General features: G+C 44.4%; 1 protein-coding gene across 7 annotated transcripts in view; it reads left to right on the top strand.

The window, feature by feature from the left end:
- Window positions 1–26,719, top strand: part of DDX4 (DEAD-box helicase 4) — a 113,182-nt gene that overhangs the window by 10,946 nt on the left and 75,517 nt on the right. For 4 of the 7 annotated variants that reach the window (XM_075932449.2, XM_075932454.2, XM_075932448.2 and 1 more), the window contains exons 4-8: window positions 9,626–9,700; window positions 11,948–11,998; window positions 18,596–18,646; window positions 24,423–24,521; window positions 24,839–24,916. In XM_075932449.2, the coding sequence (XP_075788564.1) occupies window positions 9,626–9,700; window positions 11,948–11,998; window positions 18,596–18,646; window positions 24,423–24,521; window positions 24,839–24,916 (354 nt within the window). The remainder of the gene's footprint in view (window positions 1–9,625; window positions 9,701–11,947; window positions 11,999–18,595; window positions 18,647–24,422; window positions 24,522–24,838; window positions 24,917–26,719) is intronic. The other 3 variants (XM_075932450.2, XM_075932452.2, XM_075932451.2) reach the window with 3 other exon arrangements.

The following is a 26,719-nucleotide window of genomic DNA, read 5'->3' as shown; positions in this document are numbered from 1 at the left end:
GAAGACTAAGGGGGGGGATATGATAGAGGTATATAAAATCATAAGTGGTGTGAAGAAAGTGAATTAGGAAAAGTTATTTACTTGTTCCCATAATATAAGAACTAGGGGCCACCAAATGAAATTAATGGGCAGCAGGTTTAAAACAAATAAAAGGAAGTTGTTGTTCTTTGAGTGACTGCTCATGTGCATTCCATGTAGGTGTGTGTGCACACATCGTCGGAGATTTTGCCCTCCGCAGTACCAGTCGGGCCAGCAGGGAGCCCCCTGGAGTAGCACCGGCATATTGGCCAATATATACCCCCGCTGGCCCTCCACCCACTCAGTTTCTTCTTACCGCCGTGACGGTTGTTGGAACAACCCTCAGCTCTTGTTAAGCAATCGTCTCCAGTATTTTATTTTGTTTCCAGTTAGTCAGGCTAAAGAGCTGCAATTTAAGTTAAGACTCTTGTTGCTTTCTGTTTGTTCCCTGCCACGGCATGCCATATGCCCATGGTGGGGCATGCCCTGTCCACAAGGGTTCAAGCCCTGTAAGAAGTGCCACAGGCCCATGTCCTGTGGCAAGCCGCATTCAGCCTGCCTAAAGGCATTCAGCCTGCCTTGGGGGAGGCTCATCTCACAGAAGCCTACAAAATCTGCAAAGCTTTCAAACCCTGCACCAAGCACGTGAGAGTCGCGCCTTAAGGTCATCCTGATGGAGGTGGTCCTCAGGCCGGCACTGGTGTCGGACCCGGCACCGGTCTCCCAGAGCACAGCGGCGTTGGTGTGGGACATGTCAGTGCAGCACATTTCCCCGACACCACGTAGGCCCCAGCACCTGTCCCAGGCCCTGGCACCTCAGAAGAAGAGACAGCCTATCGGGCAGGTCCCCACCAAAGCATGTGCCCTCCAGCGGGGCATATGCCAACCACAGGTCCGGAGCCTGGGCCATCTTGGTCAGGCAGGCGTTCATCCCAGCACAGGGAACCCAGCCCTCTGGGGGACTTTCCTGAGCCTTCCCCCTCAGAGGCCCTTGAGGCAGTGAGGGTCCTCATAGACTGGTCTCCCTCCTCCTCCTCCCACTCGGACCCCCTCCAGATGTCATGGGGCGGGTCTGCACTGACTTCCTTCGAGGTCGCCTGAGGACTTGGCACTGGGGGCCAGGGATCATGGCTCAACTCACCCTGCTCCGCTGGCACTGTTCGCGGTGCTGACAACTGTCACCCCAGCAACCTCTGGGGACTGGGCATGGCGCAGTACCAATGTTCAGCCCCGTGCTTGGCACCGGCCCCTGCAGTACCTACCTCTGCACAGGGCTCCTGCACTGCCATACTGTCGCCTTCTCCCCTGCACTGTGGTAAACCCAAATCCATGGCCAGGAATGCAGCAGCATCTTTGGTGCCCACGTCGGCCCCCACCTGGTCCGCCTCTGAGTACTTGTCTGACTCTGAGGTGGAATCCATTTGGTTATCTTGGGGCTCCAGGTCCCGCTTCTGGCACCATGGTCTGTCCTGTCTCTACCAGCAACAGTGGGTGCAGTGGGTCCCGGTGCCGATGTTGCCACAGACGTGGCCCCTGCAGCCTCCTGGCCAATGGCTATTCTGGACACCCTGGGCATATCACCAGAGCCAGGGTGTGGACCCATCCAGGCTGAGCTCCGTCATTTTGGGCCCACAGGCCACTCCATTGGCGACTCACCCCCCCCCCCCCCCCCCCCCCGACCTGGTCTCTTAACTCGGGCCATTTGCTACCTCCTGGTCAAACCTCCCCAGGCCCTTCGGGAAGCGCAGCACTTGTGAGCTAACCTCCCTTGTCCTGAACATTCGGGCCTTCACAAGACTCATATGAGGCACACCAGGACCTTCTACGCCGACTGGTAGTCCAGGCGGAGAAGGTGTCCGAAGACTCGGACCCTATGATAGACATTGTTCAATTCGACACTCCCTCCCTAGTGTTTGCTTATATTCATCCTTTGTATTTTGACCTAGTTTCCGTTGTTTTTATATGACTTTTTTGACTTTTAAGATCTTCTGGTTAAGCCAACGTGGTCTCTTGCCATACTTGTTATCTTTGCTATGCAGTAGAATAGTTTGATGTTAGGCCCTTAATAATGTCCTTTAGAAAAGTTGCCAGCTGTTTTCATTTTTTTCCCAGCTGTCTTGCTTCCTATGGGATCTTAACCACCAGCTCTCTGAGTTTACTCAAGTCTGCCTTCCTGAAATCTAATCTCTTTTTATTTTGCTGGTCTCGCTTCCATCATTCCTTAGAATCATGACATCTCAACCAGTTCCTCTGTATTTGTTAAAATCAAATCTAGACAGCTTCAGTAGCTTTCTCAACCTTCTGAAATAAAAAAGTGTTTAATGCATTCCAAGAACTTGCTTGAAAACGACTAGAGCATGGCATGGATTATCCAACAGATGTCTGGATAGTTGAAGTCGTGCATCACCACTAAGTCCAGTGCTTTCGGTGATTTTGTTTTTTTTAAAAAAAGCATCATCCACCTCTTCTGCTTGGGTAGGTGGTCTGTAGTAAACCCCTATCAGGGCTCGACAAATCCGTTTATCTACTCGCCCGTAGATTTCAGCTCGTCGCCCCGTTCACCAGCAGTGCGTGCATGTGCAGTGTGGGTCTGTCGCATGCACAGTGTGGGGCTGGCAAGTGGATTTTGCCACAGTTTGTCGAGCCTTGCCTATCATGACATCCCTTTATTTTTTTACCCCTTTTAACCTAACTCTGAGAGACTCAAGACTGTCTCCTATGTCCATCTCAATTTCAGTTGAAGTTCATACATTTTTAATATATAAGGCAACACCTTTATATTAAGGTGTCTGTGGGATGAAGTTACTGTGTGCGCTTATTTGTCCATTTCAGTTTCCTCTTCTGTTTCTTTAAAAAAATGTATTGCTACCAATGACAGAAGTTTGAAAGAGCATTTCTAGTTGGTGATGAAATAAAACTTGTGGAGGTGACTAGAAGAATTGCACTGTTCCTTATCAGCTTTATGGTTTAAGCTGGGTTTGAAAACTTCGAGAAGAACCTTGGAAGTAGGGATGTTAATCTACTGGACTAGTCATTATGGAAGGGCAGTTAAAACACTCACTTCGGGCTCATACTGGGTGTCAGCACAACTCCCAGCTGCTGCTCTACACTCTTCAAGGGACAGAGCAGATGTTGTACCAAGTTGCTGGCTCAGTCTGTGGTCCCCCACCGGGTCTCGGTACAACCCTCCCCATGCTGCTACTCTGCATTCTGAAAGGGACAGAGCAGCTGTCCCGGTGGTCTCGGTACAAGTCCCCTTCCCTCCCCTTGCAGCCCTTTCCTGCTGCCACTCCACATTCTGAAAGGGACAGAGCAGCTGATCCTGTGGGTCTCAGCACAAGCCCCTCTCCTTGCTGCCTTCTGCATTATTGACAGGGGATCTGGTAGTGAGAGCACTCAAGTTCAATGTGTTGGATCCACATACTGCAAATGTTGCACACCAGAGTCCTGTGGAAAAAGGCAAACGTTTCTTGGTTTCATTGTATTTCTCAGAGAAAGTCACAGTAGGGTTACTAGGTAAACTTTCCCTTCCTGAAAAGAAACCGAGCACTTGAACACATTGCTATGGAGATTGCTTCTCCACTTGAAAGACCTTGTAATATGAGTTAGGCCTTCATCCTACAAATGCTCATTGCCGTTGTGCTTGTTAAATTATTTGAGAGTCACTGAGGCACCCTGAAGAACCAAGAGAACGACACTAGAAAACAAAGATCTGGCATCCACCCGTAATAACTTTCAAAGCCTGGCCCTGTCTCCAAAGAAATTATAATTCCACTTGTGTGGAATCCATAGAAATTGTTTGGGGGCACACAACTCACCTAGTGAGTGTCACTGCAGCCCGAGGGCTGGAGTTCAGTCAGACATGTCAGGTTACAACTACTTTGATTCCTTTAAAAAAACAAGACACCATGGCTACGTCTACACTGGCACCCTTTTCTGGAAATGCTTAAAACGGAACAGTTTTCCGTTTTAAGTATTTCTGGAAAAAGCGCGTCTACATTGGCCGGATGCTTCTCCGGAAAAGCACTTTTTGCAGAAAAGCGTTGGCCAATGTAGATGTGCTTTTCCGGAAAAAAGCCCCGATCGTCATTTTCGCGATCGGGGCTTTTTTGCGGAAAAGACTCCTGTGCTGTCTACACAGGCCCTTTTCCAGAACAGTTTTTCCGGAAAAGGACTTTTGCCTGAACGGGAGCAGCATAGTTTTTCTGGAAAAACACTGACAATTTTACAGTAGATCGTCATTGCTTTTCTGGAAAAGCAAGCGGCCAGTGTAGACAGCTGGCAAGTTATTCCGGTAAAGCGACTACTTTTCCGATATAAGTGGCCCAGTGTAGACACAGCCCATGGTTACTGGAGTTCTTGTCCAGCCAGAACTTCTCTCTCTTCTCCCAACCCCATTCCCCCGAGCCCTCTGGGGCTCAAAGGGAGTCCCAGTGCCTTCTCATGCTGACGAATGCAGCTGGAGATCAGACTCTCTCTCTCTCTCTCTCTCTCTCCCGGCACACCTCTCTCCCTCCCCCCCTTCAGGTGGGCTGAAATTGAGGTGGACTGTCCTCTACCTGCTGCCTTAGCACAGCTGCAGCTCTCACTTCCAGTCTCTCCCAGCCCCCTTGCCAGCCCAGCTAGGGCGGCATAGAATGTAATGCTCCTTTGCTGGTGTAGCAGGGGGGACTTCCTTTGGCTGTCAGGCTGGAATGCTACAGGTGGGCAACCAGGACTGAGCCAGCAACTTTGCATGCAGGCTCCCCTGTCCCTAATAATGAAAAGCAGCAGGGGGTAGGCTTGTGCTGAGACCTGTGGGATTGGATGCTCTGTCTCTTTAAGAATGCAGCATGGCAGTGGGGAGAGGGAGGAGAGAGGAGAGGGGCTTGTGCTGAGACCAGCTGCTCTGTCCCTTTAAGAATGCAGAATGGCAGTGGGAAGGGAGTGCAGGGGGAGCCTGTGCTGAGACTAGGGAGATGGCTGCTAAGTCCCTTTCAGAATGTTGAGTGGCAGCGAGGGGGAGGGTTGTCCTAAAACCCAGCAGGGCACCGGAGGTTGAGCTAGTGTCTGCGCCAGTTCCTCTCGTCCCTTTAAGAGTGCAGAGCGGTGGGGGGAGAAGGGAGGGATCAAGTAGTCAATAGTGCTACCTGATGAGCTTATCGGGTAGTCAACTACTCGTTCACATCCTTACTTGGAAGATGGATTGTTTTCCGTTGGCATATCTTAAAATGGATGACTTCAAGGTCTACTACATAGTGTTGTAGTTAGGGAACTACTCAGATTATTATTATTTTTTGTGGTTAAGTAATAGAGTAAAACTCTGATGGTCCGGCACTCCTGATGGTCTGGCACCATCAGGAACCCAGAAGTGCTCTGGGCAGCCGGACCATTGGAGCTGCTCTGCCCCCAGCTTCCCCGATTCAGCAGCTGAATCGGGGAAGCCGGGGGCAGAGCAGCTGGGGTGCTGCCGGGTAGGTCCCGTAGCGCTGCCCCTCGGGGCTGCGGGACCCAACATGGCAGCACCCCAACTGTCCCTGATTCAGCCACTGCTGAACTGACCAGCGGCTGACTCCAGGAAGCCTGAGGCAGAGCTGCTCTGCCCCAGGCTTCCTGGAATCAGCCTCTGATCAGTTTCAGCAGCACCTGACTTGGGTACACCTGGGACAGAGCAGCTGGGGTGCTGCTGGGTGGGTCTTGCAGCTCCAAGGGTTGGTGCTACCAGACCAACCTGGCAGCGCCCCAGCTGCTCTGTCCCAGGCATCTGGATTCAGCCGCTGTTGAAACTGACCAGCGGCTGACTCCAGGAAGCCTGGGGCAGAGCAACTCTGCCTCTGGCTTCCTGGAGTCAGCTGCTGATCAGTATCAGCAGCGGCTGAATCAGGACGCCTGGGGTAGAACAGCTGGCGGGCTGCCTGGTCCGTCCAGGAGCGCTGAGGAGTGGTGCTGCGGGACCAACCTGGCAGCACCCCACTGCTCTGCCCCAGGCGTCCCCAAGAGCAGCTGGGGTGCTGCCGGGTTGGTCTCGCCGAGCCAAGGGTCGACGCTACTGGACCATCCCGGCAGCACTCCAGCTGCTATGCTGCAGGCGTCCCCGATTCAGCCATTGCTGAAACTGACCAGCAGCAGCTGAATCAGGGACGCCTGGGGCTGAGCCAGACTATCGGAAGAGGGGGCTATGAGAGGTCTGGGGTGGCATCCCCCCCACCCAGGCCCCTCATAGCCCCCCCTTCCGATAGTCTGGCAAATCTGATAATCCGGCACCCCCTGGGTCCTAAAGGTGCCGGATTATTGGAAGATTACTGTATGTGCATACTACCTTTAGAATCTTTAAAATCTGAAGGCATCTAGAATCTTAGGTGACAGATGGCAAATGTTCATAAATTTGTATATTTAAAGAAGAGAGAATGAGCACCCGTAAGATGCATTTCTTTTTTAGTTTGATATTCATAAGAATACTTTCCTGACTCATTAAATCAGATTTCACTTTTTTAACATAAAAATTCAACCCTGTCAGATTCATCTACTTTGGTCTTGGCAAATTGTGTTTTCTTTCTGGGAGGGAAATCTTTGAAGACTTAGCATTGCTTGATGCTGAACTGGGACTTTCTTTGGAGTTGTTTGAACCTTAGCATTAGGTTTCCTCTGAACTTCTATCTCTTCTTTGGGAGTTTTGGGGCATTTGATGATGGCCTTTGTTTTGGCCTTGATACCAAGGAGAACTAGAGGCTGGGAAAAATCTAATTCTTGGTGTATTTTTTGACTGTCTGTTTTTAAAACGCCCTGACTCCTTGGGCACTTAAGGATACTTCGGGCTCTTACGGGTCACCAAATGAAATAATAGGTAGCAGGTTTAAAACAAAGAGAGGAACTTTGACTGTGCGCTGCATGAAGAGAATCTGTGGAACTCCATGTCAGAGGAGGTTGTGAAGATTAAGACTTGAACAGGATTCAAAAAAGTGCTAGATAAATTCGTGGAGATTAGTTCCATCAATACTTACTAGCCAGGATGGGTAGGACTGGTGCCCCTTGCCTCTGTTTGTCTGGAAATGGATGACAGGAGAGGGATCATGTGATTGATTACTTGTTGTTTTTCACTCCCGCTGGGAATGTACTAAAATATTCTCTAATATAAATAAAAACAAGGCAAGAGAAAATGGGAAGAAAAACATTTCCAAAACAGTTGGAGAGGTTGGAATAGGTGTAATACAATCTTTTCAAACCCAAGAGTCAAACTGTATCCAAATTCAGAACAAGTTATCAACAAAGAGCCATATAAGACTATCCATTTGCATTACTAAAAGTATACAACTTAATATTATTAATCATGTCAGTTACCGTGAATGAAACATTGTGCTCACAGACTTTATATAAGGGGACCTCTGCTGCTGCATCTTTTCACACATTTCTTTGAAGTTTACGTCATAACTCGTCAAATCCAGTTTCATGCATGTATTCAGGTTATCTTCTGTCAATCTTACGGCAGGGGTTTGGGGAGTTTGATAGGGATATTAAGGACTAGTTGATCCGCATCCCCTTTCCCCCTTGCTCTCTCTCTCTGCCTGCCTTGTCCCGGGCTCCAGGCTGCTTTGAAATGCTGCACGGAGTCCCCAGCTGATCCTGGGGTCCCCCCAGCATTTCAAAGCAGCAGCGCTGGGCTCCGTGCACTGTTGCTGCTTTGAAATGCCAGGTGGAGCCTGAGATCCCCAACTGACCCTGGGATCCACCTGGTATTTCAAAGCGGAAGCACCAGTGTGGAGCTCCGAGTCAGCAGGACTTCCCGCTGGGCCTGGGCTCCCTGTGGCATTCCGCCTCTGAAATGTAGATCGAATAGTCGATGGAAATTCCATTGACTACTTGACTTAATGTATTCATTGCTAGTTAACATCCGCAGTGTGTGGGAGTGCAGAGGCAGAGCATGGTGCTGGGAATGGGAAGTAGAGTATGTTGGAGGACCCTGGGGCTGGATTACCTTACCTGCCCAGGGCTGGCCTGCTGCATCCATATAGCAGTAGGCTAGGATTGCTGCAGGTGGATCATGGCCTCCTGTCCTCCCCATACCACAGGAGGAGGAGCGGATACTGCTGCCAGCCCTTCCTGCAGCCAGATCAGGGCTGGAGTGCGGGGCTTGCCTGCGGATAGAGGCTTGGCCTCAGGATGCTGCATCCAGATGAGGGCTGGGTTCTGATTGGAGCATTGTTGGCCAAGCTGCTGTGGGAGCAGCTGCACTGCAGCCCCAGTCTCAGCTCCAGCACACGGAGCAAGCTGCCATCACAGCCTGCCTTGGCCGCGGCTTTGGACCTGGGGAAGGGCTGAAGCAGGGGGACAGGACCGTGTGTATTGCCAAAAGAGAGGTATTTGATGACCTACTGAGCTATAAGTTGCTGACCCCTGTGTAATAGCTAAGTATATTTTTCAAGTTGTATATTATTTAAGTATAACCATGTTATAATCCAGACTATGTTGCAGTTTAAAGCATTCAGTGAAACTCTATTAATGAAGAAGAGGTTTTTGTTGTATTTAATTTTTATTTCTATGAATAAATGTGTATTGAATCAATGCAAGATTTCTTTAGAAATTATTTTGCGATAATTGCATCAATAACATTGTACTTCATGATATAAATTACCTACCCTATCCCTACTTTAAGGCAATATTCATTAGGAGCATGTTCAGGTTTTTCGTAAAAGTGCCAAAATACCTAGATAGGCCAGCTTAACAGAATGCAGTTTTAAGTGCTTCAGTTGTGCACATTTTGTATCTTTCTAAATTTAAGATTAATGTTCTTGCACTCTTTCCTATACAAGTTACTCCAATAAGTCAATTTGCTGATATACAATGCCGAGGAATGCCGTCATTATACCTTTTTTGTCCTTGTTTGTCCGTCCATGAACACCATTCTGTTTTGTTGTGAGCATGTTTTTAGTTTGTCTAAACTAAAAGATTGTTGTAGTATTGTCGCAGATAAGAGTGTACATACGGCAATTTTAAAGTAAATGTTTCCAGTGACAACTTCAGTTAAATAACATTGGATTTAGTTGTTCAGGACCAAAAAAACCCTCCCCAAAATCCAACCCTGAGAGCCAACTATGTTCATATTGTCTGGTTTTCTGTATGATAAGTAGTATGTTTGCTACCTTACAAGACCAAAATTGGACTCTTGTTTTTAGCACAACCTAGTAACTACAGATTGAACCTCTCTAGTCAGGCACTCTCTGGTCCCGCAACCTCCTGGCATAATTTTAGTTAGCTTGGATGCCCACCTACCAAGGGTATGGCCAAGCTTCTTGGGTCCCGTAAAGTTTGACCGTCCCCAGTACTTGCTCTGTGTTCTGTGCTGTTATTTAGCTCTAATGTATTCCTAAATGTCTTTTAAGAGCCTAGTAAAAAGTGGAAGTGTTGGTAATGCTGTTAGGCAAACTTCCTTTGGTTTTGCAAATTCTCTGGTTTGGCACCAGTTGGGTTCTGAGGTGCTGCACTAGAGAGGTTTTAATCTTCTGTAGGCTGTTTCTTGAGAGTTGATTTCTCTAATGGCTGCAGGTATAGCTTATTCCTAACTTTGGTTATTTTGGAATAGTTAAATGTATTGATATCTGAATCAGTAGTTCTGTCTGTTTTCCCCCCACAGATGCTGGTGTGGGACCTATCAGAAACCAACCCATGCGGGGTGGTTTTGGTACTGGAAGGAGTTTTGGGAACAGAGGTGATTTTGTATTACCTAAAGTTTTATTCATATCAATTCTTAATTTGGAATTAAAAACAAAGGCCTGGTACTAGTGTCCTAGAACTTTTGCTCTTAGAAATTGATTTTTTTTGTACTTGTTTAAATAAATTGGTCCTTGCTGATTAAGAGCAAGAGAAATTTAACTTGCTTTGTAAACTTGCTTTGTAAATGTCTTAAGGATGGCCATTGGTAGAGTGATTTCCTTTAATGGGAAATAGATCTGATTGGTTCCTTGTTGCAATTGAAAGGTTGATTGTGGATATTTCTCATCCTGACAACATATTTCAAAGGAATTTCATAATTTCCAGTGTTTTATAATTTGACATTTAATGAAAACCCATGCAAACCAATAATATATTCATAATTCATGTTCAACAGATCAAGACTTTAAAAATAGTTCACATATTGTTCTTGGTACAAAATAATTATATGGTAGAGATGAACATAGCAGTTCTAGGGTGCTACTTGTACGTACAGAGTATTGTGTGTGAGTGATATATAGATATATTGGAAGAAAGCTTCTCTCTCATGCTTTTGTGCAAACTGGTGTGGAAGAGATTAAAGACCATTTTTAAATGTGGGGATAAATTTGAGACCGGTTAGGAATCAGAGTTTTGCCCATATGGAGTGGGGGAAATGGCTTGGGACTAGGGGTGATCAAAATAATTTAATATGGTAAGTGTGTATCCTTTAAAAATCGTAGCAGTTACAGGCGCTGCGGCTCTGTAGTATAAAGCTAAGCTTTATACTGCAGAGCCTGCTGTGATGCCTCCCCAGGAGCACAGCCATCAGCCTCTGCCTGCTGGACTTAGCTGCGACAGCAAAGTCTCCTCCCTGGGAGTGGAGCTGGCAGAGTTTTTATCAGTTGGCTTTTGCATCTAGTAACTTCCCAGCAATTGATGACACAGCCTTAAAAGGGACTATTGCTGTTCTCATGGATAAAGCTAGAGTATGAAAGGTTGAGATTTTTAGAATTAATATCTAAATATGGAGATGACATACCATAGATTTAAGGTATGACTTAAAGATGGGTTGTTTGGCTAATTTGTGTAACTGATACAATTTGTGTTGACTACAGGTTGGACCTCTCTGGTCCAGTGCCCAATGAAGGAATTTGCCAGACCAGAGGAGAGCCCCTGTCATCTGCTCCCCAGATCACCTGCCCCCCTGCTGCCAGCTCTGGCTGCTGCATGCTCCCTCCTCCCCCCTGTGGCTGTGCTGCGTCGGCCCTGCTATTGCAGCTGCTGTCTCTCTGGCCTTGGCTGTGCTACTGGGGCTGTTGCGGTCCCTGCTGTGCTACCAGCCCTCTTGCTACTGGGGTTCCCAGCCAGGACTCTCTGGTCCTGCAACACCTCTTGCCGGACCACAGATGTTGCTAAATGAGGGAGTCCCAGTTTTGGGAGGTCCAACCTGAATGTGATTAGAGGGCTGCCCTGCAGAGCTATAGCAGAGGTAGCTCCTGGAGCTGGCGTGAGCTAGGATTGAGCAATCATGGCTCTCATTGGCTCTGGACTACTAAAGCTCAGCATTTTACATGTAGAAATGCTTTGTCCCAGTAGTCTGGAGCTGGCACGAGCAGGGACTGCTTTGTCCCAGCTCATGCAGGCTCCAGCAGCCCGTTTGTGGCAGCCCGGGCCGGCCACTGTGAACAGGGGCTGCTTGGTGGTAGTAACCTTCCCTATTACTCCCTCTTGCCCTCACTGCTGCCTTTATTGGGCTGGGGATTGAGGGGCAGGCAGCATCACAGAGACAGTGCTGGGATGAACTAGCTTGTAAGCACACTGGCTCCTGTTTGTGTCTCACTTCGCTGCCTCTCATAAGAGACAAACTAAGTGGGTGGGGTGGGAAGGAAGCAAGCAGTTGAATACTCCACTTGAGTACCCCATAAGCTTGTGCTTATTAGGTAGTCAAGTAGTTGACTATTCTCTTAGGTCCCTACGTAAATTGGTCTATTCTCTCTTCCCCTCGCTGGTGGGATAGGGAATCATCAGTTTTTAGAAGATGTTGGGATGGCTGCCTTCATTGCCAGGCCAAAATCCAGTGTGATTTGCCTTGGGTACCTCCTATGTAAAAAGATCTAAAAAAGGTCTCCACATTCAAGTTACTCTGATCCTAATATTTTTTTGATGTTTGGGGTGAGTTGCTGTGGTCTGTGCTACCTTTCTGATTCTATGGTAATAACAGTGTTGATTCTTCTACTACAGCTTATTTGTCTGTTCTTTATAGCTGCATTGGGAAATAAATTTGAAGAAAGAAACAACTCTGGATTTCAGAGAGGTGAGCTTGATTTTTCTAGTTCATTTTATAGCATAATTCCCCATCAGCGCATGTATACGTATTGTAGAAATGTCATGCTGAACTGTTTGTTAGCGAGGTGGTTTGATATGATTGTGGCTGATACTTTAGTGTGTAAATATGTTCACATGTTAAATATTTTAGGGAGCAAATTAACTGCTTCATGTGGCATATTTTATAATTGCTATTACAAGTATACCAGTGTTCCCTCTTGAAGCTCTTGTGTTGAGACTTCTATGATGACACTGTTTTCATATCTATGAAAGCTTTTCATTGAAAGAATAGAATATTAATGCACATGGTAAAATGCAGTGTTAACTGGTCTTGATCTGAACAAAAAAAGGTTAATATGTCCAAGGCTGAGGGTACAGTTTAGCAATAAACTTAGAGAGAGCTCCCCCTCTCAGTAAAATGTAACCTCTTAGGAAAAACATGCCTTAATTGTTGGTCAGAGAAAAAAGCATAAAATTAAGCTAATGGTTATCAAAAAATATTCTTAATGTTTAAAGGTTAATGGTTGAGATTGTGGTTCAGAGGAATTTGTTCGGTGGTTAAGGTCTTGTCTTTTCTGTCCTGTATGGAATCACATACAGAGGGATTGTAGCTTCATGCTGTAATACTGCATTGTATGCCATTCTTTTCAGGAATTGTCCACTCATTTTTCTGAGTTCTGAACTTTCCTCCAGATATGTTGGTAGTGCCTCTCTTCCTGCAAATAACCAGTGTAGCTCACACATCCTTGCTCTTTCAACTTTTATGTTGGATTCTGTCAGTGGCTGGTAACACTTTGAATTTCTACTGTCCTTACTATTACATCTGACTCTCTTTTTGGGACAGCAGCAAGTAAAATCTTTGCCAAGGGTTATCAGAAAATGCCCTGTAAATAGAAAAATGGACATTCTCTTTGAGGGACTCCAAAGCTTCCTCAGGGATTGACAAGAACCACATATCCTGGTATGACAGCCAAAAGTACAGGGACTTTTTAGAAACATGACTGAATTCAGCATCTAAGCAAATAAATTATAGACTCAAGACTGGCAGCAAAGACCATATCTGTTCTGGACAGTAGATAATAGTTAATATCAAATCCTCTGCTTCAAAATTCTCGGGTAAAATCCTCTATGGATAGAAGCTTAATAAATGTGGTGGTAACCACAACCAAGGACCCAAGCACTCAGCCAACTCAGAAATCTAAGGATTAGGATTACTCGTACTGACAAAATCTTTGTGTTTGTTCTGAGAAGCATGGGACACTGGGTTCAAGTCTTTGTTCTGTCACAGTTCTGATGCAACCATGAGCATATCACTTGGCTATTGCCCTTGAGTTTCTCACCTGTAAAATGGACATAGCAAATTACTGCTATGTTACAAATTGCTGAGGATAAATAGGTTAAAGCGAGAAGCAGTTAAATGGTATGGTAATGGTAGCCTAGTATTTATCTTAAATAGATAACAGTAAGAAAGTTCCAAGAGAAGGCACTCTGCTTTTCTGGGATAAAACCTGTATGGGCAAACTTTGGTCAGAGAATGGATCCAATACCACTTCCGAATCCTACTAAAGTGTGGTTCTATTTGTGTTTATCTCTACCCAGAAGTAGGCCTGAGGGAACGCGTGTTAGTCTGTTTAGAGTGTGGTTCCATTTTATTTCAAACAAGTGATATGTGGAGATAGCAGTACTTATGCTGTACATTTTTTCAGACTTTTTTTCCACAGTTCAGGATGATGAAACATGACATTTCCACCTTTTTTAAAAAACAAATAATTCTCCTATATCTGCCTACCCTGCCACCACACACCTTGTAGCTCCTAAATGTAGGAGCAATAAAACTATGCTTTGAGTAAAAATGTTCAAGGGCTCTCCATACTTATTAATACTGATTTTTAAAAAAAACAAACGGGGGGAGGGGAGGGAGAGGCAGTTAAGGCTGCCTAAGACCAACTGATTTTTAGGGGGAAAAGGAGGGAATGTGGGTTTCTATTTTTCTTTCCTGTTGCTTTTTGTTAATCTGACAATTTGAAGTTGGGAGAGCTCTGGATCCTAGAATGAAGAACATGTTAGCTCTTCTTCATGTAGGTTGATCTTTTCACCATGCATGCATCCCAGCTAAGTTCTGCAGGTACCTCTATGGAGTTATTCTATTAGACCGGGGTGGGCAATAATTTTTGCCCAGGGGGCCACTTCAAAATTTCTTGAAGTAGCCCTGGGCCATCCCGGGAGGGGGGCTACCCCAGCCCCATACCATTATTGGTCTGGGTGGAGGAGCCCCTTTGCCCCCCCTTCCACTAGGCACCCATGCCCTGGAAGAGGCTTGGCATGCTCCCCCAGGCCAATCAGGTGGGGGAGTGCGGGAAGCCTCCTCCCGCCCTGTGAGGAGCACGTATCACTTTTGAGCTTCACGCAGCTCCCTGCCCCCAGGCCCTGATTGGCTTCAAAGTGCAACATGCATTTGGCATGGTCGAAGGAGGCTTCATGTGCTCCCCCATCCCCAGGTCAACTGGGGCCTGGGGGAGCATCAGGGCCTCTGCTGGCCCAATCTGGCCCGCGGTGACCCTTTTGCCTACCCGTGTTGGACTCTGAGAACAAGGCTGTGATTTGGCAACTTCATAGATGATTCTGAATTGCCTTTAGTATTTTCAGAAAAACAAGTACAACCTCAATTTTTCGTTAGGGGAAGAAGTCTGTTGTATAACAAATATTAGATGATTACTTTACATTTCAGATTAAAGGAGAAAACTATGGGTAAACTTAATTATTTTTACATGTTTGGCAACTGATTTTCAACATAAGCATGTGTTCTACAACAGTTGAAACTGAAGAGTAACATTGTAAAAGTGGGTGGTTAGTTAAATTATTAAAGGGAGGAAAAAATCAAGTATATCCGTCAGTGCTTGAAGGTGTTACCTGCACAAGTTTCTTTATCCCTGCCACGCTTTTGGGACATAGGCCTTTACCCAAATCCTAGGGCTTAGGGTGTAACTTCCTGCAGGTCTGTAGGATCTTTTGCCACTGAAAGAGCCTTGCACAGTAATATCCTTACTCTATATTTACAATTACCACGCTTGCAGAATACACATGTTAAGCATACTTTGTCATGCTCACCAATCCTGATACAGGTAGGCAAACCTGCCTGTTGGCCAGGCAGGGTCAGTCTGTCTAGATCCTAGTTGCTGCACATCATGGTTGTGCAGAAGAGTTCTGGCAACTCGGGTCTTTGAGGTGAGTTCTTCTTCCAAGTCTTTATTCCTTCTTGCTGTTCCTTTCTTCCTTTTCTCTTTCCTCCTGGTCTCCTTCTTGGACCCTAGTCTATATAGCGAAACTTGAGTCCTGTTTAGCTATACTGTAACTAATTACTTAAGAATAATTTTACTAACCAGTCATATCATACTGTAACAATTATCTAACCAATCATACCCCACCACCTTAGTTGATTGATGTCTAGCAAAACGAATTATTCAGCAGACAAACAATTGAAAAGCCAACAGAGATCATACAGACAAACGATAGGAAAAAGAGGACCATAATCGTGCAATGAGGATTCACAACCTCAACGATAAACAGTTTATTGTGAGATGGAATACTGTTAAACTAAGTTTTCTTTGACCATCTTGAGATCTATTTCTTTATCTGGTGACAGTAGGTGCCATTAGGACAGGATCTTTCTAATAGCCTTGTGTGACACTATTTTAATACAATTAAATATGATGTGAGTATTTAACTACAAGCTTTACAGCTAATGGCTGCTGCTCTTCAATCTAGCTGCAGAGAAAAGCGTTGGCTACAGGAAAAACCATATTCTTAGAGGCAATATACAATTTTTCACTTACTGAAAGCCATCAGTAAGAGAGAGTCTCTTAGAATGACTTAACACTTTATTCAGGTTTACTCCCACCACTATAGTTGTTATATCCTCTTCAGGACTAATTTCCAGTCCATCTCATGTACTTTGTAAACGTGTAACATGCACAATTATAGTCAGGATTTGCAGGAACAATTATGGTAAATGCTATTTGTATCCTCTTCCAGTGCTTCCTAATATTGGGATCTTAATGCAATATGGCTATAGGAAATTGGTTGCAATGCAGTGGCAAAAGCGATGAGGAGTCCTGTGGCACCTTATAGACTAACTGAAGTGTAGGAGCATAAGCTTTCGTGGGCAAAGACCCACTTCGTCAGATGCATATAGTGGAAATTTCCAGAGGCAGGTATAAATATGCAGGCCAGGATCAGGCTGGAGATGACGAGGTGGATCCAATCAAGGAGGATGAGACCCACTTCTAGCAGCTGATCTGGAGGTGTGAATTCCAAGAGAGCAGAAGCTGTTTTTGTAGTTAGCAAGCCATTCACAGTCTCTGTTTAATCCAGTGTTGATTGTGTCAAACTTGAAGATGAACTGTAGCTCAGCAGTTTCTCTTTGAAGTCTAGTCCTGAAGTTTTTTTGCTGCAGGATGGCTACTTTTAGATCTACATATGGCATAATATATGCCATCATGTGCCAACAATGCCCCACTGCTATATACATCAGCCAAACTGGACAGTCCCTACGTAAAATAATCAATGGACACAAATCTGATATTAGGAATGGCAACATACAAAAACCTCTAGGGGAACACTTCAATCTTCCTGGACACACAGTTGCAGATCTAAAAGTAGCCATCCTGCAGCAAAAAAACTTCAGGACCAGACTTCAAAGGGTAGGATAGGAAAGAGGCCCTTGTGGACAAATTTAGGCTAGTGTAGATAAGCATGTGAAGTCCATGACCTCCCTGGTGGCAGTCTCTGAAATGAACACCACAGAAACTTGGTGGAATGGAGATAATCAATGGGACCCAGTAATACTAGGGTACAAAATATATGGGAAGGACGGAACAGTTCATGTGGATGGGGGGGAGTGGCATTATATGTGAAAGCATAGTATTGAATGAAAATGTTAAATGAACCAAATAGTACCGTAAAATCTCTATGAACAGTATTTCTGTGCTCGAATAAGAATATAGCAATGAGGATACATTACTGATCACCTGAATAGTGATTGCAAAATGCACAAGGAGAACAGAAAGGTTATATCAATTAAAAAGAAAAAAAACAAAAACCCCAAAGTAATGAGGGATTTCAGCTATCCCCATATTGACTGGGCATATGTCACAGCAGGACTGTATGCAGAGATTAAGCTTCTTGATAATTTAAATGATTGTTTCTTGTGAAAGCTGATTCTAGAACCCACAAGAGAAAAGGCAATTCTTGATTTAGTCTTAAGCAGAGCACAGGATCCGGTCTGAGATGAATATAGTTGAACTGCTTGGTAATAGTGGCCATAATATAATTTAACTTAGTATCCCTGTGATGTGGAATACATCACAGCAGCCCAACGCTATAGAACTTAATTTCAGGAAGGGGAATTACATAAAAATGAGGAAATTAAACAGATTTTAAAAGATAAAATGCCTAAAGTAAAGTAAAATCCCTGCATGCTGCCCAGAAACTTTTTAAAGACACCATAATATAGGCTCAAGTTAAATGTATACCTCAAATTTCCCCCCTAAACTTAGAAAAGTGCCACCATGGCTAAATAAAGAAAGTAAAAGCAGCAATGAGAGGCAAAAAAGCATCCTTTAAGAAGTGGACATTAAATCCTAGTGAGGGAAATAGAAAGGAGCCTAAACTTTGGCAAGTGAAGTGTGAATATATAATTAGGAAGGCAAAAAAGGAAATTGAACAGCTAGCCAAAAACTCAAGAAATAATAACAAATATTTAAAGTCAAAAGCAGGAAGCTTGCTAAAACAACCAGTAGGACCATTGGATGGTCAAGATGTTAAAGGAGCATTCAAAAACGATAAGGCCATTGAAGAGAAATGAAATGAATTCTTTAATCTAGTTTTCGTGGCAAAGAGAGGGAGATGACCAAATATGAGGAATTGTCCCAGATTGAGGTGTGTGTTAGGGAGGTTTTAGAACAATTTGAGAAGTTAAACAGCATTAAGTCACTAGGACTAGATGGTATTCATAGAAGGAACTCAAATGTGAAATTGTAAAACTACTGATTCTGGTCTATAATCTATAATTTAAATAAGATTTTGTAAAAAATGAATGGAGAGTATAGCTAATGTGATGCCAGTTTTTAAAAATGGCTCCTGAGGTGATCCCAGAAGGCTTGTGAGCCTGACTATACCAGGCAAACTAGTTAAAACTGTCAGACACATACATGAACATAATTTGTTGGGGAAGAGTCAACATGGTTTTCATAAAAGGAAATCTTGCCTCACTAATATTCTAGAATTCTTTGGGGAAGGGGGAGGTGGGTCAAGAAGCATGCAGACAAGGGTATTCAGCATAGTTAAATTTTCAGAAGGCCTTTGACAAAGTCCCTCAACAAAGACTTTTGGGCTGACCAAGTATGAAAGTTTTTTTGTGTTCTTAATTGTCTGATATTAAACAGCTAATGTAATTTTATGTACGTTTCAACCCAGTTTAGCCTTCCAAGTATTAAGATCCAAAATCCTTATTGATGTATACAGTTAAGCACAGCACAGACATGACAAGTTTTGTTTAAATTTTCATTTTAATGCATTTGTTTTGAAGACTCTACTGGAGACAGCCAATCAAGAAGCAGAACACTTTCCAGGAGAGGAGGTAAGGCAACAAAGAACAAGTGATATGGATAGAGCAAATAAATTTGCTGCCTCCAAGGGAATCAAACCTTCTCAACTGACTGTTCATATAAATTCAACTTTTAGTGCACATTTTCCCATGTGTTAGAGATTGCAGCCTTTTGACTCTTAAGTCTGAGACCAAGCATGTGCTCTTCCTGAGGGCTCGTAGAGCAGACTGGGCCCAGCTGTCCGTCAGAACCTTCTTATTATCCGGGGCTGAGAGAGGGAACTCCAGTGTCTGTCTTGGAATGCTTTTTTCTAACCTTAATGGAGTTATGTAGATGGATATGCATATAATAGTGTGGTTGGGTTTAACATGGGATAGCATCTGAGTGGGTAATTTTTTTTATAGTCACTCTTTTTGGCTTTATTTTGACAGGAGGATTTGTTTTTTGAGTATTTGCTCATGTTCATTCAATGTAGGTGTGTGTGCTCACCACATACGCTGGTGCTGTAAGGTTTTTCTTTAATAGTATCCATAGGGGGAATCAGGTCAGGTGCCCACTGAAGTGCTGCTCAAATGCTGTGCTATATAGGGCGCCTCCAGGCTTCCTTTGCCCTCAGATCCTTGCCGCCAGTGATAATGCTTAGAACTTGCTCTCCTTAGCATTTTCTTTTGCTCCCTCTTCCAGTTTGTTGGACTCTATTTTCCCTATAAATAGTTCTTATTTGTTAGTTGACTGTTATCTATTAGATAGTCATAGGTCCTGTAGGGAGTTAGCCTCAAGTTGGGGCACGCCCTGGTACCCGGGTTTCAAGTCCTGTTGTAGTTGTGATTGGCCCATGCTAGTTGTCACAGTGGGGGTCGCTAATCTGGGGTGCTGAGGAGAGGTGCACATTAGTGATATGTACCACATTTGCAAATCATTTAAGCCTCACACCAAAAAGGGGAGAGATGTGCATCTCAAAACTCTCCCAATGGAATCTGCCTTAGCTCTGGTTCATGACCAGTCAGACTCCAGGTGTGGTTGATGCTGGAGGCCTTGCCAGTGGCCCAGGACATCATGTTGATGCTGGTGCTTCCCTCGCCTGTAATTGTGGGATGGTTCCATAAAGGGAAGCCTACCATAGCACTGCCTCTATCACTGCAGAGACCTCACTCCCTCTTGCAGGATGTCTTAAGGTCTCCCGTCCATGTGGACAAGGACTGCAGCGCTTGAAGCCCCATTTGGTTCCTTGAAGGATCCAGGGCCATAGAGGACTTGAGGCAAGGTTCTCTGGGAGTTAGGCGCAGATCCCCAAAGGCATGCCCTCCTGGTATAGATGGTAAACCTGGGACCGATACTCACCAGGATTGTGAGGAACAGGTTGCTGGCTCCCTGGCACTGCTCCCCATGTCAGTACTGCTCCCCTGCAGTGGGTCCATGAGGAGCACAGGGGTAGGTGGTACCACTCTGCTTCGTGGCACCTCTCTTTGGGCAATTAGCACTGTTCCAACAGCCACTCTTGTGTACTTTACCAGTAGCCAGTCACCAGAAGAACGGCCATACTGGGTCAGACCAGAGGTCCATCTAGCGCAGTATTCTGTCTGCCAACAGTGGCCAATATCAGATGCCACAGAGGGAGGGAACATAACAGGTAATCCTCAGGTGATGCCTCTCCTGTCATCCATTTCCAGACAGATTCATAGACGTTAGGTCCATCAATGGCTATTAGCCAGAATGGGTAGGAATGGTGTCCTAGCCATTCTATCTAGGTCTTTTTTTTTTTTTTAACCTTGTTAAAGTCTTAGTCTTCACCACATCCTCTAGCAAGGAGTTCCACACGTTGACTGTGCCTGAGTGAAAGAAAACATCCTTTTGTTTGTTTTGAACCTGCTGTCTATTAATTTCCTTTGGTGACTACTAGTTCTTATATTGTGGGAATAAGTAAATAACTTTTCCTTATTCCCCTTTTCCACACCAGTCATTTTTTTATAGACCTCTGTCATATCTACCTTAGTCTTCTCTTGTCTAAGCTGAAAAGTCAGTCTGTCTTAATCTCTCTTCATATGGGACCCGTTCCAAACTCCTCATCATTTTTGTTGCCCTTTTCTGATCCTTTTCCAATGCCAGTATATCTTTTTGAGATGAGACAACCGCATCTAAATAGTATTCAAGATGTGGGTGTACCATGGTTTTATATAGAGGCAATAAAATATTCTGTCTTATTCTCTATCCCTTTTTTAATGACTCTTAACGTTTTGGCTGCTGCATGCTGAGTGGATGTTTTCAGAGAACTATCCACAATGATGCCAAGATCTTTCTCTTTAGTAACTGTAGCCAAATTAGCCCCCATCATATCGTATGTATAATTGGGATTATTTTTTTTAATGAGAATTACTTTATATTTATCAACGTTAAATTTCATTTGCCATTTTGTAACCCAGTCGCTTAGTTTGGAGAGATCTTTTTGAAGTCCTTCATAGTTTGCTTTGATCTTAACTATCTTGAGGTGTTTGGTATCATCTGCAAATTTTGCCACCTCACTGTTTTCCCCTTTCTGTAGATCATTTATAAATAAGTTGAATAGGATTGCTCCCAGGACAGACCCTTGGGGTGGGGACCCCACTAATTACCTTTTCTACACTCAGAAAACTTACCATTTATTCCTACCCTTGGTTTCCTGTCTAACTAGTTCTCAGTTCATGTAAGGACCTTCCATCTTATCCCATGACAATTTAATTTACTTAAGAACCTTTGGTGAGAGACCTAGCTAAAGGCTTTCTGCAAATCTAAGTATACTATATCCACTGGATCCCCCTTATCAACATGTTTGTTGATCCCCCTCAAAACTCATAGATAAGTAAGGCATGAATTCCCTTTACAGAAACTATGTTGATGTTCTCTCATCAAGTTATGTTCATCTGTGTGTCTGGCAATTTTATTCTTTATTATTGTTTCATCTAATTTGCCCGGTACTGATGTTAAATTTACTAGTCTGTAATGGCCAGGATCACCTCTAGAGTCTTTTTTAAATATTGGGGTCACATTAGCTATCATTAGGTACAGAAGCTGATCTAAAGGATTGGTTACAAACCATAGTTAATAGAGAATGCCACTGGTCCCAGTCACTTGTTACTGTTAAGTTTATCAATTAATTCCAAATTCTCCTCTAATGACACTTAATCTGTGACAATTCCTCAGATGTGTCACCTACAAAGGACGGGTCAGGTTTGGGAATCTCCATAACATCCTCAGCTGTAAAGACTGAAGCAAAGAATTCATTTAGCTTCTCTGCAATTACTTTATCATCTTTGAGTGCTCCTTTAGCATCTCAATCATCCAGGGGCCCCACTGGTTGTTTAGAAGGCTTTCTGCTTCTGATGTACTTTTACTTTTTGAGTTGTTGGCTAGCTGTTCTTCAAACTTCTCCCTAGTTTGATTATATTTTTACACTTAATTAGACGTGTATGCGCCTTTCTGTTTTCCTCCCTAGGAATGGTCTCCCAGTGGTCATTTTCCAGGGGACCATTCACACCACTCCTCTGTCCTGCATGTCGGAATCTTTTGACGGGTGCTTGGTACCATAGATGTCCTTCTTGGTTTCCTGGCATCGCGCACACTGTCAGCTTTCCTCAGGCACTCCTATCTATGGCTTGGGTACTGCAGATGGATTCCCAGACAGCTTAGTGGCTGCAGACCTGGTTGTCCCAATGGTACCCATGGAATCCTTGGAGGTTCTTTGTGCCATCCCACGTACCATGCTTGGTAGCTGGCACGTCAGTTGTACTGTCTGCTGTATTTGCTACACTCCCTCCAGCTGCAGGTGTCGCTCAAGCTTCATCCCTCAGGTGGAATGTGATTTGGAGGTCCAGACCTTTGCCTCCCCAGGTCCTGCAGAGGCCCTCCCAGCACAGGCTTCCTCCTTCTCCTCTCCCAATGAAGCCATTGTGGAGGGCCCCTCTGATGGTTCCCCAGGGTGATGCACAGGCTCATAGGAGTTTAAGGGGGTGGCCATGAACTTGAATTGCCAGGTGGCAGAGCTGGAAGAATCAGAAGAGATCTTCTTTGGGGTCCTGGGACAGGCAGTTCCACCCAAGGTGGCCTTACTCCCTCCATGAGTTACTTTTATTCTTACCCTACTCCAAGTTCCCTGGTGGTGAAGACTATCAACTGCCATGAATGGCAAGATCAGTGGGCAGCCCCAAAAAATAGACTCTAAGAGACTCAACTTATTTTTGCATTAACTTGATTAATCTTCCAGCCTTCAACTCCAGATAGGTTATGAGGGCCTACTCATTGCTGCTACAGTGTTAACATGTGGCAGACTATAGTAAAGTTTGAGCCTTGTCTTTCAGAGGAGTTGAAGGAGTTTCAGGCCATGGTGGAAGAAGGCATCCTGACAGCTGGGGCAGCACTCCAGGCTGCTTCAAACATGGCATACATTGCAGCCTGTATATAGCATAAATGGTATCGGTGAAGAGGGTTTCCTGGTTGCTCTTATTGGGACTCTCTGTTGCAGCCCAGTAGTCCATGCCGGACTGCCTGTCTGATGGTGCATCCCTATTTTGTGGAGCTGACAAACAAAGTTGCATGGCTTGAAAGATTTCTGCACTGCCCTCTGCACGGTGGGGTTATACATTTTTGGATACTGCTTGAAAAATTAAGCCTCAGGGTCTCTTCGCTAAGCCTTCCCAATCCAGATAGGATACTGAGCAGGACAAATATACCAGGTTCAGGAAGAGACAGTCCAAGCAACCTCAGTCTTCATCTCAGTCTGGCTCCACCTGCCCCATGACCATGTTCAAACTCCCTTTCGAGGGTGAGCTTAAGGATGATATACATGTTGGACCACCGGATCTTTGCCACGTGGCTTGTTTTTTTTTCTCCTACTGTTTGCACCCCCTCTTCACTTCTTGGTGTTTCGTAGCTACAGACCACAAGATTCTCATTCCAGTGTGGCAGGGCTGTAACACTGCAGCTCACTTCTAATCTTCCCTCCCATCCCCTTTCCATTCTTTAGGGACTCATCGCACAACACTGCTCATGCAGGAAACCAGAAGGTTACTACAAATTTTGGGAAGGATGAGGGTGGAATTTCCAGGGGTTTTATTCCTGCTTTTTTTGATCCTCAAAGCCGAAGGAGGGCTGTGACTCATTGAGGAGCTTTGCGACTTGAACCACTATCTGGAGAGGCTCAAATTTCCATATGATTTCCCTGACCTCCATTGAACCTCTTTGCTTGCCAAGCAGAACAATGTCTATAGCAGAAGCTTTAGTAGTAGGTGGGTGTGGACGTCTCTCTGACAGACTTGCATTTATTTGGTGGTCTCGTGTCCTGTTTACCATGTTCTCTTCCCCTTCTCTCCCTCCCCCTCCCTCCCCAGGGATATGTGTTTTCAAGAGTACACTGACTCCCTAGGCTTCACTGTCAGTCCCAGCTCCAATATCAACCAAAACTGGCAAGAAGATGCTTTCAAGCTATAGAGGTCATGAGGAGTTGGAGGAATAGATTGCAAATAAAGAGTAGTTGTGTATCTTAATCCATAAATCAGCAAGTGCAGTGTGGAAGGAATACTCCAAGGTCTTAAGTCCTTCCACTTGTATACCTCTAGGTAGCTTTTCACTTGTGTTGTCTTGTGAACTATGATTGCTTCAGAATAGCTTTTCTATAAATTTGCTTTAATATAAAGAGTAGCTTGCTGAAAATAACTTGAGTCTGAAATTTTGGGTAAGTCACTTAAAAATTGTTGTTCCTAAGTTTTCCCTGTTGTAAAGTTGGGATTCTGAATAATAGTGTGAGCTGAAATGCTAAATTGCAATTATTCTGTATAGCAGGTTTTCAAGAAGGGAACTGTTCAGAAAGATCTGGTACACAAAGAAGAGGTACAGGCGGTTTCAGAGGTGGTCGTGGAGGATTTGGACAAAGTCACAGTAAGTTGTTGTAAGGCTTACTGATTGTGCTATTTGTGGAACAAAAATTCTGTTAGATCGCTTTCCCAAAAATTTATAGGAATAAGTGAAAGAGATAGCTTTATGATTTGATCTTTGTACTTCAGAAGTAGACGGAAACTTAAAATGTGTGTTAAGTGGCTCCTGATATTGCGGAGTGGGAAGTTTTTGGAAATAATATAACCTGATGGGATTGCCAGTTACGTATTTTTAGTTAATTGTGCTGAAGTTGCTAATTGAGGCTTGAACACTTAGGCTTTGTAACACTTGCTGATTACTTTTGGTATGAATTACTACAGTTAACGAAAATGAGCAACAAGAGCAGCAGTCTGGTAGCATCTTTATCTCTAGGAGAGGAGGATTCGGTGGTCCTACAGGTAAGATTATACTTTTACAAAAAGTTACTGAAATCATTTTTTAGGATTTCTTTGGATCTTCTTGCTCCTTGACTCATTCCCTTCCACTTAAACCCTGAGCATTCTTTGCCCAACTGTTGTATTAATTTAGGTTTGTTTTGTATGAGTGGAGAGAGAAACTAACTGACATGGGAGGGCTCTGCAAAACTTTTAGTCTTTGCTCTTTTTTAAGAGAAAAGCAGGTTATCTGCTATTGGGGTAGCACATGGAGGAACCAAGTTAAATAATTGTTTTGTTGTTGCTGACCTGATATGCGTGCATAATTATGTGTATACTCCCAGTCTTGCTGCTTTAAATTTTTAAGATCTATTAATGCATCAGTGGAGTGGTCATGTCTGCTATCTACAGCCCAAATTAGCAGGTTGGGTTCATTTAATTTACCCATCACTTCCTAAGAACTGACACACCTCTTTCCTAATCTTTGTTTTAGAATTAGTATTTTAAATTTGTGGTTCCTCCAGAGAATCAGTATTTCAGATCTTGAAATTATATGTGGCAGCTAACTTAATTTTTCAGACTGTCCAGCAGGGCCTAACAGTTGGTTGTGGTGCATATCTGAGTTGATAATCTGATATTTTATTATGAGACAATAGATAATTATTTAGTTTGCTGTTTAGTGGAGTTGTTAAACGCTTTAAAAAATGCAAGATTAAAGAGTCATGATCTATTTCAGTTCTAATAGCACTTTAAAAAAAATAGAACAGCATTGATTTAATAATTTTGGATGTTTACTACATTAGAAAATATATACATTTGCAACACAGTACAATGGTCACTTTATATTTTACACTGTAACAAGAAAAAGTTGACTCATGAAAGGGCTCTGGCTTGGTATGCTCATGAAACTGACAATGACCTCTCCCTGGCCTCTACCCAACGGGACCTGCTGTCTCAAGATCATGGAACGCTGCAAGGTTGTGGTGCAGGAGTCTACCACCTCTTGGTTGTGTTGCTCTATGGCTGTGTTTGGAAGAGTAGACCTGCTCCGAGGAGGTCCAGCATGTCCTGGGAAGTAGAAAGTCTGACTTACCTGGACAAGGTTTTCCCGATGGGAGTCGAAGCATGGCATCTTTCCCTGGCATTCTTCTGTGCAGTCCATCTGAGATGATCTGCACTCGGGCTCTGGGGCCTGATGCACTCCTATATCCAAGTTTCACCTCCCAATGCAGGGCCAGACTGTGTTTTCTAATAACACATGGGTCAGATTCTTGAGACTCTTCCCAGGGATGCAGATCCCTGTGCTTCCTCGGTCCTCTGTAGACTCACTGGGCCACCTTTTCAGCTGCTCAGCTCCTGCTTCCTTTCCCACTTAAGAAAAGTTGCCTTCCTGGTAGTGGTGATGTTGGCAAGATTAATATCTGAGATTAAAGCTTTAATGTCAGATAACTGTCGTATACAGCCTTTTTGTAAGGACAAGGTGCATCTATGATCCCACCCATCCTTCCTGCCATAGGTAGTGGTTACTTTTTCCATATGAATAGGATATTTCAGTCCTTTCCCTTCCCTTTTCTTTCTCCAAACCACACTAGACCAGTGAAGAGAGACATTTTCATGTTCTAGCTTTGGCCTTTTTATCTAGAAGGTACCAAGCCTTTCTGTAAGTATCAACTCAGTTCTTCATCCTATCCACTGTAGTGATATAGGGCCTTCTGTTTTTCCTCAGTGTATTTCCAACTAGTTCTTCTTTGAGTAGTGTCCCCGTGGGTGCTCCACTCTAGGTGAAGGGTCTCCCTGAGCTGCAGATCGGAGCTTTGCAAAGCAGCT

Source organism: Pelodiscus sinensis, chromosome 6, assembly GCF_052426305.1.
Source record: "Pelodiscus sinensis isolate ZL-2025 chromosome 6, ASM5242630v1, whole genome shotgun sequence".
In the NCBI taxonomy this organism is placed as follows: domain Eukaryota; kingdom Metazoa; phylum Chordata; order Testudines; family Trionychidae; genus Pelodiscus; species Pelodiscus sinensis.
The sequence above is the reverse complement of the archived record's forward strand: the minus strand, read 5'-3'. Positions and strand labels throughout refer to the sequence as shown.